Source organism: Tachypleus tridentatus, chromosome 4, assembly GCF_004210375.1.
Source record: "Tachypleus tridentatus isolate NWPU-2018 chromosome 4, ASM421037v1, whole genome shotgun sequence".
Classification (NCBI taxonomy): Eukaryota; Metazoa; Arthropoda; class Merostomata; order Xiphosura; family Limulidae; genus Tachypleus; species Tachypleus tridentatus.
The window spans coordinates 101929620-101943966 of NC_134828.1; the positions used below are offsets into that span (position 1 = coordinate 101929620).

General features: G+C 33.1%; 1 protein-coding gene across 4 annotated transcripts in view; it reads right to left on the reverse strand.

Annotated features, from left to right (window-relative positions):
* Nucleotides 1-7161, reverse strand: part of dmpd (F-box protein dampened) — a 39575-nt gene extending 32414 nt beyond the window's left edge. The window contains exons 1-2 of one of the 4 annotated variants that reach the window (XM_076500211.1): nt 7030-7073; nt 4856-4906 (exon numbers count right to left, since the gene is read on the reverse strand). In XM_076500211.1, the coding sequence (XP_076356326.1) occupies nt 4856-4890 (35 nt within the window). In that variant the 5' untranslated portion in view covers nt 4891-4906; nt 7030-7073. Of the gene's footprint in view, nt 1-4855; nt 4907-7029 lie in introns of all 4 variants that reach the window. The other 3 variants (XM_076500212.1, XM_076500213.1, XM_076500210.1) reach the window with 3 other exon arrangements.
* Nucleotides 7162-14347: the final 7186 nt, after the last annotated feature.

Genomic DNA, 14347 nt, shown 5'->3' on the forward strand with positions numbered 1-14347 from the left:
TTTTTTCCCATGAAAATGTAGTTTTTTTCAAAAATGAACAATCCCTGATGATGTGATTAAGAATAATTACAGCAATAAAATTATAAAGGATGAAGACAAATTAGAGGTGGGAATCATAACTTCACGATATAGTAAGTGAAAATGATCCAGTATTTTTAAATGATTTTCATTGAGAAGAATTAACTGAAGAACTACCTATCACTATAAATACATACACAGAGTTGTTGAGGCCATTAACAGAATTGAGAATAAAAGTCCACAAAATAACATAACTTAAGAAATGCTGAAAGCACTGGAAGAAGATATTCAATTTGCAAGACTTCAAGATCTGATAAATCTGGTCTGGAAAGAACCAAAGAAGGTCGAAATGTTGTTAGCTCCTCTACATAAAGCTTTCTCTACCCATACAAGCTGTTTTTACTGTATATATTTCTCTACAAGTGGGTTTTCTCGTCATCCCAGATGATTATGTTACGAGGAAAGTTGATCACACAAGTGGTGATATTGAATAATTAAACAACACTTTTGAAAGATTTTAGAATATGATAGTGATGTACACTCAGTGGCAAATTTATTAGGTACACATGCTCCTTAACATATAAATAGTTAAACAGTGAATCACATGGCTAAAATGCAATATATAAAGCATCCAGACATAGTCAAGAAGTTCATTTGCTGTTTGACCAAACATTAGAATGGGAAAGATGCATGATCTAAGCAACTTTGACCATGAAATGATTGTTGGTGCCAAACATGGTGGTTACATCATCTCAGAAACTGCTGACCTCTTGGGATTTTCATGCTCTAGTCTCTAGGGTTTACAGAGAATGATACAAAAAACAAAAAAACATCTAGTGAGTGATAATTCTGTGGGCAAAAATGCTTAATAAGAGGTCAGAGGAGAATGGCCAAACTCGTTCAAGCTGAGAGGAAGGCCACAAATACTCAAATAACCACTCTTTACAACAATATTGTGTAGAAGGACATCTCTGAATGCTTAATGCATCAAACCTTAAAGCAGATGAGTTACAGCAGCAGAAGACTGTCAGGTTCCACTCCTGTCAGCTAAGAACAGGAAGATGAGGCTACAGTTGGCATAGGAGCATCAAAACTTGACATACGAAGATTAGAAAAACATTGACTGATCTGATTAATTTGGATTTCTGCTGCAACATGCAGATGGTAGAGTTAGAATTTGATGTAAAAAGCACAAATCCATAGATCCATCCTGCCTTGTGTCAACAGTACAGTACGGGCTGGTGGTGGTGTAATGGTGTGGGATATGTTTTCTTGGCATACTTTAGGCCATTAATATCAATTGAGCATCATTTGAATGCCACTATGTACCCAAGCATTGTTGCTGATCACATACATTGCTTTATAGCCACAGTCTATCTGTTTTCCAACAGCTACTTCCAGCAGGATAATGTGCCATGTCACAAAGCACATACAATTTCAAGCTGGTTCCATGGACATGACAGTGACTTCAGTGTACTCCAATATCCTGCATAGTTCCCAGATCTCAATCCAATAGAGCATCTTTGAGATTAAGTGGAACGAGAGGTTCCCAGCACAAACATCTGGCGAGCAAACCTGCAGGAACTGCATGATGCGGTTGAGTCAGCACAGACCAAAACCCCTGCAGAATGTTTCCAGTACCTTCTTTACTCCATGTTGCAAAGAATTCAGGCTGTTCTGGAGGCAAAAGAAGGTCCTAACTGGTACTAAATAGATATACTTAATAAAGTGACCAGTGAGTACTGAGTGTATGTCATAATGCACAAACAATTGTTAGAATGACACATTAAGTCAAGGAGGTTAGTTTACCTTTTCATACTGGTAAAACAAAAACTGCCATGTTAAAGACAAATTTCGATTCCTAATCTGAGGGTCATGGGCTCAAATCCTGGTCACACCAAACATGCTCACCCTTTCAGCTGTGGGAGCATTATAATGTAACAGTCAATCCCACTATTCATTGGTAAAAGAGTAGCCCAAGAGTTGGCAGTGGGTGATGATGATTAGCTGCCTTCCCTTTAGTCTTACACTGCTAAATTAGGGACAGTTAGTGCAGATAGCTCTTGAGTAGCTATGTGCAAAATTCAAAATCAAAACAAATAAAGACAAGTTATTTGGATCAGTTCCTCATGGACAGAGAGCTAACTGAGGATGTGGAAACATTTACATATCTTGACAGTATAGTTTGTGTTAATGAAGATATAGACAAGGAAGTAAAGACTGTAAATAGCAGGAATTGTTTTTAGAAAACTGAATAGAATAATATAGGTTTATTATAATAGAGCTAAAGATGTTCAATAGTTACTTTCAATTCTGTTGCCTCAGAGACATCATATAAAATAACAAAATTAAAGGATAATAAGAGACCATCTTTCATCTATACTATCCTATCTACTAAATTAGTTTCTTTCAGTTCTGTCTCAGACATACCATGTAAAATAAAAAAGTAAAGAATAACAAGAGACCATCTGTCATCTATACTATCCTATCTACTAAATTAGTTTATTTCAGTTCTGTCTCAGATATACCATGTAAAATAAAAAATTAAAGGATAACAAGAGACCATCTGTCATCTATACTATCCTATCTACTAAATGAGTTTCTTTCAGTTCTGTCTCGGATATACCATATAAAATAAAAAATTAGAGGATAATAGAGACCATCTGGTCATCTATACTATCCTATCTACTAAATTAGTTTTTTTCAGTTCTGTCTCAGACATACCATATAAAATAAAAAATTAAAGAATAATAAGAGACCATCTGTCATCTATACCATCCTATTTACTAAATTAGTTTTTTTCAGTTCTGTCTCGGAGACATATCATATAAAATAAAAAAAAAATTAAAGGATAATAAGAGACCATCTGGTCATCTATACAATCCTATCTACTGAATTAAACCAAAACCTTTAAAGTAAAAATTTAGCACCAGCTCTTACAACTCAAATATTTATCAAGGTTCCCCTTAAATTAACTGCATTCTCCAAATCTATAGGAAACTTGTTTAACAAGCTAGCTACCCTGTTAGAAAAATAAAGCTCAGTTAAAAATTGTTTCTTGCCAGTCAAAATTTACAAATAACTAGTCTTACCAATCCCATCATTAAATACAAAAAAATGGTGCATCAATACTATCAGTTCTTTAACAATCTTAAACACCTGAATAAATTCCCTTTTATGATAACGTTTCCATCCCAAGTATAAATGTCCTAAGATGGACAGCATTAGAGGATACTAAGTTTAGAATGGTAAGTTTAGGAGTAATTGTTTGATAGACAATAAGTTAATAGACAAAGAGAGAGAGAAGTGGTCAACAATTATATAACAGTTCAAGATGTAGAGATGGGGATACTATGGGAATGTTCTAAGTCGAATATACTGCTAAAACAAGCAGCGAGCTGTAGGCCAATAAGGAGACATGGAGTAAGACCAAAAGATACTAAGTATACAACAACAGAGAAGAACATGGGAAGTAACTATCTGGACAACACAGAAGTTGAAGAATGAACAGAAGACCAAACACATTGAAAAGTCTTCATACCTTTCCCATAGGCCATCTGAGGTCTGGAAAGGACTTGTGGTGATAATAATGAATTGAAATACATTTGTAACCGATTACATCAATTGATCAAGTTAACCATCTAGTTCTAGTTATTTGTGTATTGTATACCAACTTGAAACAAACATTAACTTCATGTAATATGCCTACCACTTGAATGAATCTAAGTTACTCTAACTTATTCAACTGAACTGATTAAATCACTCATCAACAGAATCTTAGCCTCAACTAACTGCACTAAGTATCACTGATCATATGGTGTTGGAAAGAGCACTGGTGTAGGGTTATGTTCTGTTGATGGCAAAAGCCTAGGCAGTGTAAAACAAATAAAATAAGCACAGCATTTCACTATCATTACCTATGAGTGATATAACACACAGTAAAACCAAATGTCATGTCATACAACATTTGCAGGTAGTAAGCCTTTGATACTATATAATGCAAACATAATTTCATCTACAATATACTTATGGAACACAACATAAACCCAGTGTCCGAGTATACTACTTTCTCTGTCAAAGCTAAAAATGCCAATAGTTAAATCACTGTGGCAGCTTTAAAGAAAAGATGCCAGGCAATACAGCAGAATTCTTATGCAGCCACACAGTTTCACTTCAGTTTCTCTAGTTCAATCTATCTCTATTTTATTTGAATGAAAGAAATTAAGTTTTCTTTTAAATCTTTTCTCCTCTTTCTGTGTGCTGAAAAGTGTTGGTTGGATTGCAATGCACAAAAAATAATTACAGAATCTGTAAGCTAGGTATAATGTTACTGAATGTTCTCCACTATTTAAAATTTCCCATTAACACACTCGCAACCTATCTCATCTTTATCTCCATGCTGAAACAATTTGTTTCTTCTAACGATACTGCTCTTTTCCTTTCTTTATTCTTGATGAAATGTAGCAAACATTCATGTCATAGAATACACAGCAAATAAAGCTCCTATTTGAAGCCATTCCTCAAGTGTTTTTTCCCATTTAATAACATATTTTTTAAAAGATAAAAGTGTCATTGTTCTTCAATCAGCAAGGTAGGGCTAAAAGATGTTCAGGATGTCTCCATACATACTCATGGTCATCACTGGAGCACCAAAGGACTATGTTTGTGGTTTCTATATTGCAAAATGTCTAGAAAGTTTCTCAGCAAATTTAAAATGAACCCTTCATGGGTGAAGTGCACATCTTTCAGTGTCAACAGAATGAATGTTGCATAAGTTACATGTACATGAAGCATGGAATTAATTGCTATAAACAAGTCTACATGTGTACAACATTACCTGCAAGTAATCCATGGAAGGACTTCCCAATTCATGTCATCATCTTCAAACCTGCTGTGTTAGACCACAACTTAAGAGAATATACCAGTAAAATGGTGTAACTACTCTTTTTTTGTTAGTAATAAGTATGTTATAGATTATCTACAGCCATTGAAACCATATTCCCTTCCTATTATATTATTGTAAAAATGGTAAATCTTTATGGCTTTTAAAGATGCTTATCCTTTGAAAGAATTTGTTAAAACACTGATGTTTTGGGAGGAAAAAAGAGGAAATTTAGATGCAATTGTTGAAAAAATCTTGAGCTTTCAGCAAGTGTTTAGCTATGGTGAAAAATGTAAAAATATAAATTTGGAATTTGGGGTAAAAACTATTCTAACCTTGAATATGGCAAAATCTAACCTAAAATAGCATGCTATAACTTATTTTACCACATGAAGAATATCAACATACTTGAAAGAGTGCAGAGACAAGTTACTACAAAGCATGTGTGTTTAGAAAAATTAGATGAAGATATTTTTTTCATGACTAGATGCTAAAATAAATGTAAAATGTTAGCATTAGATAACCTGCCTATATGTTATTTGTTGTAATACAATGTAATGAAAATGTTGAAAAGATTTTATATTAAAGATGGTAGTTTCACAAGTCTAGCTAGAAACTTGTTCTTCACCAAAATTATTTCTCTGTTAGAATTGTAAACTTGAAGACAGATCTGCTTCATTGAGGAGTAAGTGCTTTTAAATTACATTAAATAATTGAGGGATAATTATGTGAATGTGAAGGGCTACATTCATGATTTGGTTGGTAGAAAAGTTACATAAATTTCTTAATGGCCATCTTTTATCTCAATGACTCTCATATTTATAAACAGGCACTTTGTATACAGTATAGAAATTAAGGCCTATATACTTTACAGAGAAAAAACAAACAGAAATCACTTGTTGCAATGAAAGGTTAGCTATGAAAAATCCCTGTGTAAACACAATTTTGCTTGCATGTGGTAATTAATTAAGGGTTATTATACAAACACCTAAACAGAAAAGAAACATTTAACATAATCACAATATCCAAAAAAAGTTTCTTTCCTTTGTTTTATCAATGCAACCAAATTATTCTATAATTTAACAGAATGACACAAGTCAATACAAATGCATTAAAGCTGATTTTTTTAATAACTTCAAGTACTTGGCACATTACCAGTATCACTATCTTAGTCTTTTTTTTTCCTGTATTTATCATTCTGAATTTTAGATGTGTTTAAATAGCATGCAGCTACCAGGAAAAATAAGCAGTGAATATGATAAGTCTAGTGTGGATATTTTCATCTTCAGATGTACATGTTCTTAAAAATTAGGCAAAAAAAGAGTGAAGCAAATAAAAAATACTGATGTGTGGTTCATACAAGAGAAGAACCACCTGGTATTCCATCTGGTTTTTAACCATGTGGTTTCAATGCAACTTTTCCAATGTATTGTGAACTTTGTCTGGTTTGTCAGTGAAGAAGATTCTTAATGTTAAAACTTACATATTAAAAAACAAAAAGGCAAGATATATACTAAATATAACCAATATCATGATTAAAATTACCGACTTCATCATAAATATATTTCATAAATAGATCTGAAAACATAGTAAAATTAAACAATGTACACTAAATTTGACAAGGTCAAAGCTATAAACCTAAAAGCTTTAAATGCTATTACCTTTAAAAAGTTATACTTTCTTATCAAAATACTGGGAACATTTATAACTACCAAATCACTTTATTTTTATTTAGATTTAAGCTAACTTTCACAATAATTAATTTTAATTTTTAGTTCTATATCTTTTAAAATGAAATTACGTTTATATTGACCTTTATATTTCATTTCACTTAATCAGAGTTAAGTTCCTAGTTTTGTTTTCAAAAAATGCACAAGATGTAATGGACAAAAATGTAGAACACAAACATTTCTATTATCATTGAACTCCTTAATTTTAATTTGTAATTTGCATTGTTAAAAAACTAACGTAGTAATGGAACTTGATTTTTGCGCTAAACAAAAAACCAATTGAGTAAATATGTTTAACCAAAATTACAGTTTGTAAGCAATCAGTATCAAGCATTCTAAAATATTTGTCGTCTTTAAGAAAAACACCAAATATAAAACATTTTCATCACAATTAATTACCTTAGCTAAAAAATTACTTTTAAATAATCTTCTTCCTTTCTCTCGAAATCCAGCTAACCCCCTGACACTCAAGCTATCTTACAGAAAGTAGCGTCCTCTTTTACCATAAGATAAAAAATTATACCGACTTTCTTATCCTAATAACTATCGAAACTGACATTGAGATCTTATAATTGTTTCAGAACCTCAGTAAAAAGTCTAGAGATTTAAGAAAATATCATAATTAATAAAGCATGTGAAAAGTTTCAACAGAAAAAAAATTTATTCGTACCAATGGACACAATGCTAAAAAACAGATAAACAAAAATAACATTCAAACAACTAGACACATTTATTTTACTCAGTAGTGAATAAAATATTGTTATAAACTAACGACGTCAACAAGTCGTATTGTATTTCTTAGAAATACTTTTAACATTGTAGTTATTTGTTATCGCACATTTTAGCTTGAAACTGCTGATGGAGGCGCGTAACTAATCACCACACTGCGGAACAATGATAAAGACAATGGCTGATTTCTATCTTTCTGTATTATCATATTCATAGTTTAAATTTATACCTTCAGTGTCTTAACTTAGATGCTTACGAGAGACGACTCATCATTACGATAGAAATAAAATCTAGAAAGTTAATAATTGAGAATCTTTCAGTCATTTATGTTTTCTTTCTTTCTTCTGTTTTGAGTAAATGCCCAAGAAGTAACAAAGAAAGTAGCATATGTTTCAACACACAGGTACAAATTGTTATTTTGGTCTGTATAAAGTTATTTTGAGAATTTGTTCGTAAACACAAATACACAGCTATTTTGTATGAAAGGAAGAGCTATTAGAATAATGTGATTTGAAACAGACAAATGCGTTCTTCAGACAGTTTCTCTGTATAATCATATCTCGTCACGTTCCATAAGTTTTAGGGCATCAAATTGTTTGACTACCCAGAAATAGTATAAAGTAAATGGACATTACCAGATCAGCTTCAGTGTTACTGTATCCAGAATTATGAAACGACATGAGTTGGATTTATTATTATGCATTTATTTTTATACCTACATTCGTTTCAGTTTAATTCTCCCATCATTTACTGTTAAATGTGTATTACGGATGTCACGCCTGTTCTTTATATTTGTAGAAGATTCTCGAGTGTAAGAATCAACAATATATGTTCTATATTGTTGCCAAGTAAACTTTCGAAAATTTCGCCTAAAGATTATAAAATGAATCGCGAAGAGTAAGTTTACAGAATATAGTTGATTGGCTACAGTCAATATATTATATACCTCAGAAGCTAAAGTTGTGATAAACGCTTGTTAATCGGAAAACTACAAAATTTGATAAGGAACGTTCATAAATTTCGAATATTATAAACTGTTCAAGTTCAGAGAATTAACTTTGAACATTATTATTTATACGATGACATTAGATATCTTTCTCGATAAAAAGTGAGTTTATAAGCCGCATGAGGGCAACCAAAAATATAGCCCTTCAACTGAAGTGTATCTGTGTATCAAGATAAAATTAATTCGTTCGACGTGGACCTGAACCATCGATAAAATATTCAGTTCCAGACCAGATGGGCCCGGCATGACCAAGTGAATTGAGGCGTTCGACTCGTAATCTGAGGGTCGCGGGCTCGAATACCGATCGCATCAAACATGCTCGCCATTTCAGCCGTTTGGACGTTATAATGTTACGGTCAATCCCACTATTCGTTGGTAAAAGAGTAGCCCAATAGTTGGCGGTAGGCGGTGATGACTAGTTGTTTTTCCTCTAGTCTTACACTGCTAAATTAGGGACGGCTAGCTCAGATAGCCCTCGAGAAACTTTGCGCGAAATTCAAAAGAAACAAAGAAATTTCTAGACCAGATCGAAGACCGAATATTGTTTGTGAGCTTATAAAATTTTTGTATATAAATCTTCATTTGTAATAACCATTATTATAAACTTTATTGTTGTTTGTATATTAAAATACATTCATGTTATAAAGAAAATTATGTATATTAATATTATTGGCAATTATCACAAATTAAGTACAAATCCACATTTAATTAATTTCTAAAATAAAATTTATGTTTCAGTCCATTTGAAAATTTCATATGTAATGTACGTAAAGTAATAAATTCGAGAGTCCTCTAACATAAATTGTAATTCACAACTCGTAACAGCAGCTATTCATCATGGTAGAAAAAACTTCTCTGTATATCCTCCAGGAAAATGTCAAAAGCGCCTTCTACAAGCATCACATGGAGATGATATTTCTTTTATATCTTAGAGCAAGGTATTGTGTTCCAGGATAACAATGCCACTATCCACAGTGCACGTATTGTAGAGGGTTATTATCATCAGGTGTGCGTTATAAGATTGCCTTGGCCATCAGAGTCTTCAGACTGTAATCCCATCAGAGACTGTTGGACAGAACTGAGCTGAAAAACTGTTAACCACGATCCTAATCCAACTACTGTAGTTTCAATGCCTTCTAGTGACAAGTTGGGATGAAATAATGGTGGATTTCATAAATATCCTAATTGACAACATGCCACATCACCTTGTGGAAGTTGTTAGAGTACTGAATGCTTAATATGAACTGATGCTAGTTATAATAATTTTGATGTTATATTTTGTCATTATATACGTTTTAGTTAGGTTTTGTTGTGATAAGTGAAATGATGAATAATGCATCTTTCTGAAGGTGTCTGATAAAATTGTTTGTTATTCTAATATTTTTACAATGACCATAGAACCTGTTTCATTATACAAATTACATATCTAGATGTTTAATACAACATGCATTTCTCAGTTTGACAGCACTGAATGTATTTGTATCCCATCGTAATGATAATGATTTAATTTGTTACAAAATACACAAACATTTTGGCCAAGACTATACATTGAATTATCGCATATTGTATGTTTTAATATTACAAATATGTAAGAACTTCATTCCCAAATAGCGAACACGGTTAGAATATTCAACGGACGTAAATTATCTTACTCTTTGTTAAAATATATTGTCTAAATGTCTTTGCTTTAGGCTTGATACTTTTGTTACATTGTGATACAACATACAATTATTATACCTGAATATATTAAAATTCATTAGCTTTTATATTGATTCACGATTAACATGAATGGTGAACTATGTATGATGCAACAGTGCTATTGCTGTTGACAATTACAACTGCAAGCATTTCTTTCTTTGTCATAAGACACCTATATTTAGGAACCATTTGTATAAGACTAGCACACTCAGTTATACATTCTACTTTGTCCTACATCTGCAACAAGACCTCTCCAATTCCAATGTTACTAACATCATTACCCAGCATAAATGGACATTCTTGTCACGAGTGCGTTAAACTGAAACTTCTACTGAACCATAGTTTAGTTATTGAAATTCTTGATTGCATTATTCAATCCATCTAGAATATGTTTCGGCTTGAGTCAACAAGATAACGTGATGCGTTAGTCTTGACTGAATTGTAATTAATATGAAGTGAAGTGTAGGAATTTCCGGATTTCTTGTTAAGTCATGGGTTGAGGCCAGTCTCTGACTGACACAATTATTATATGAATACAATCCTGTCGTTATTGTTTGGTAAGTATAGCGCCCAGAATTTTGGTAAAATGATGAAACATGTAAGCATACACCAAAATATCATCGATGTGTCTTCATTGCAACACTTTCTATGTAAGCTCCACTGGCGAAAGAGCATGATGAAATTTTCCTACAGGTCATCTTGAATGCTAAAAGCGATGGTGTGTTTACCAATGTAACACAGCTTAAATTGCCAGTGTTTGAAAAAAAAAGTGCTGAAACAATGGACATTCTACCATCTTCAGACATTCATTTGTTGAAGGAAGGAAAGACATCAATGCAATTTTTGCATCTATCAGTCTCAAGCATAAACCATTAGCATTTTCCTTGTCTCTGACAACTACTACTGGAAAAGCAAAAGTACTTTTTGACTTCTGTATGATTCCACCTTTTAAAATCTACTGTAATTCATTACTAGCTATATCCAAGGTGCTCCAAGGAAGTGTGAACAGTGGTTGTTCAATTTAAAAGGTTTTGGCTGTATGGAGGTAAGTTATTGTTATCCAACTCAAATCTTATTGTAAAGACATATTGGCATAATCGATCAGCAATTATGAGTGTGTGTCACTGTGTTCAATCCAGGATATTTGCACAATTATCAGTTAATAATCTTAAGTGTTTTTGCAAGTCTTCCATTTGCTAGTTTCTCCTATCTACACTTTGTTTCTTTCTGCAGTAGGTTTATACATGAGAATACAATAATAGAACCAAAACTGGAGACAACTTCCTTTGTCCTGTACGAAAAATTTATTCATGTCTAGTTAATCATCATTTTACAGAAGGCAGCTTATATCAGTTGACCAGAGTGTTTGCTCTACTTGGAATGCTTGATACAATCTAATATTAACAAGTGTTCAGGGAACCTTATACAAATCAGGAAAGTGATTAGATGTTTGTGTACTTTTGATGACGTGTATCCATCACCAGTCTGAGCTGATCACCTAATATGTTCGTACATACTAACTACTGCACACCCATAAATCTAGATTTGCAACAGTTATATCCTGCCTGCAACTCTCCTACATTTTCCTAGAAGTTTGCCCATGTTGTTGTCGAATAAGATACAAGTAGTTCATTTGATGGTTATGTATCAGCCCATAACCAAATTAAGTGTTTCATTCATCACATCTAATGCTCAGTCTGGTGAGAGGTATCAGTAGTATTTGGTGTATTACAACCATCATGGGAGACCTTGGAAAGCACTGTCCATTCACTAATATCCAATGCAGTTGTGTTTAGGTACCAGAATATTTTGGTAGTTGAATAGCTTTCAATGGAACATTTCTTTTATAATGCAGATTTCTCGGAATGGTGGTCCAAGATTTAATCAGTGCTGTGGGTTATTTTTTACAGAATATTCAAATTACCCCTCTCAAAACTGGTTACCTCACATACTCTCTATGTTAGAGTGTAGATATCCTCTACACAAATAACTTTACTTAACAGGCCGTCAATAAAGACATTTGCAGACATCATAGTAGAATGTTCTTTCCCACGTAGTTGCTGCAAAGTATCCACAAAAGATGCTAGTTCTCAGTGAGATCTCACATTGGAGTCATGGATCTCATCTGATGTATAGTTTCATTGCAAATACAACTGAGCCATGATTGTTTCCCATTCTTCAAGTTGATTCTATCTCCAATGTTTTGTTGAATTCAGTGCTGGTCTGTCAATCCTCTGCATTAGGCATTGCTTTGCCGATGTCTGACTTCAACTTACAAGCAATTTGCTTGAAATATTTAAAGATGATATAGGTCTTCCTTATTTGTACCCTTAAATGTAAAAGAAGAAATCTGCTTCATTTCGCTCACAGGAGTCTGTGATTGCAACAGTATTATGCCCTCTATGACATGTTGGTCAATACCAGGCTGGTACCTCCGCAATATAATATTCAACAGATATTAGAAATATTGTGACAGTAATTATAGGCCTTTCACTCCTAAATTAGATAAAGGAAAAGTTTATGTAAATCTGATAAAAGATGCTTTACAAAGTCATTTTAAAACGTTTAAGAGTTTGTTGGACTATTGGCATGATTTTACTAGGGAAATTTTTCTTTACTATCCTTTGGATATTTTTGAAATGATTACTGCTTACTTAGATGAGAGTACACGTGTGAACGTGATGTTTCTTGATTTTTAAAAAACATTTGACAACATGTCAAATATAAAGCTGGTTAAAATGTCCTCTCTACTCTAGGTGTGTGGGATAGGCTGGTTAATTAGATAGAAAACGGGCTAGATGAAAGACAGCTGATGTTTGTTATAAATGGAATTCAGTCAAATTGAATTAATGTTACAAGTGGAATATGTTAGGGTGTAGTGTTAGGACCTTTCCTATTTTTGATTTACATCAATGACATAGATAAATGAATGGTCAATAGGTTGTTTGAATTTGTTGATAATGTTAAGGTTTTGGGTATTGCTGGCAGTGAGAAGGGTGATGTACTAGTATAATTTTGATGGGAATACCCTTAACTGTTTTATAGAAGAAACATATCTTGATGCTCTGGTTGATCAGTCTCTTAAGCCATCCAAGCAATGTGCTGTTGTTAGCAAAAACAAGTCTAGAGATGTTATAATGTTATTATATAGATCATTGGTTATGCTATATATGGAGTACTTGATGTAGTATTTGGGTCCTTACCTATATTTGGATGATATTTTGAATGAAAAGATTATCATATGAGAATAGGTTAAGGTCTCTGAACTTGTTTTTGCTTGAGAAAAGAAAAGCAGGAGGAAATTTTATTGAGGTGTTTAAGATTGTGAAAGGAATTGATAACGTTAATGCATTACCTTTTTCATATTTAATGGTGAAAATGGTAAAACTAGAGGACACAAACATAAATTTTGGCGAGAAAGAAGTAATCTCTATCTAAGACAGCTTTATTTTTCTAACAAGATGGCTGGCTTCTGAAACAGTTTGCTTCTGGATATGGGGGATGCAATTAATTTAAGGAGTTTAAGGGAAACTGTGGTGGGTATTTGAAAGATAAAGGCTGGTTTTGACGATGTTATTTTTTTTAAATGTTTTGATCTAATTTGGTAAACACAATACCATAGATGAAGAAAATGGTTCGTTACTCTCCTTTAATGATCGGTTATGTACAGGGTGTTAGGATATTGGTGAGTTAAAATTCCCACATTCAGACAATCATTTGATCCCTGTCCTTGCATAGTAATTTGTATTCCAACTATGCACATTCCAGAGTTTTTCACAACCCATAGATACTACAGCAGCACGTTTTCCATTATATAGAGACTCTCATATTTACTGCTCAGTACTTCCCATGGTGAAGAGAGAGAATTGATTACCATATGACATTCAACAGCAACATTTCCAGACTTCTTTAACTGGTCATAGATGACAGAGTTGGGGTTTGACTACCCTAATCAACAAAAGTTAGGAACTGCTGTAGATAACACATCATTTAGCTTCAAGACCACTTTATACAGCTCATTGCATCGACCCCAGTCTCTGGTCTATTTTCTCAGAATGGCGTATTGCCATAGAAAACTCGTCTTCTATCATTACATGGTCCCTATCCACTTCTGAAGTTCTAGTAGTGTGTTTTTCCTATCAGTGAAGCTTATACTAATGCTAAATATTTCTTATTCTTATAAAAGAGAAACAACTCCAGTTGGTGGACTTTGTCCTATAGATACTTCCCGTCTCTTCCTAACCACAGGGGAGAACAGCCTCTGGTAGAGTTCAAATTTATTAA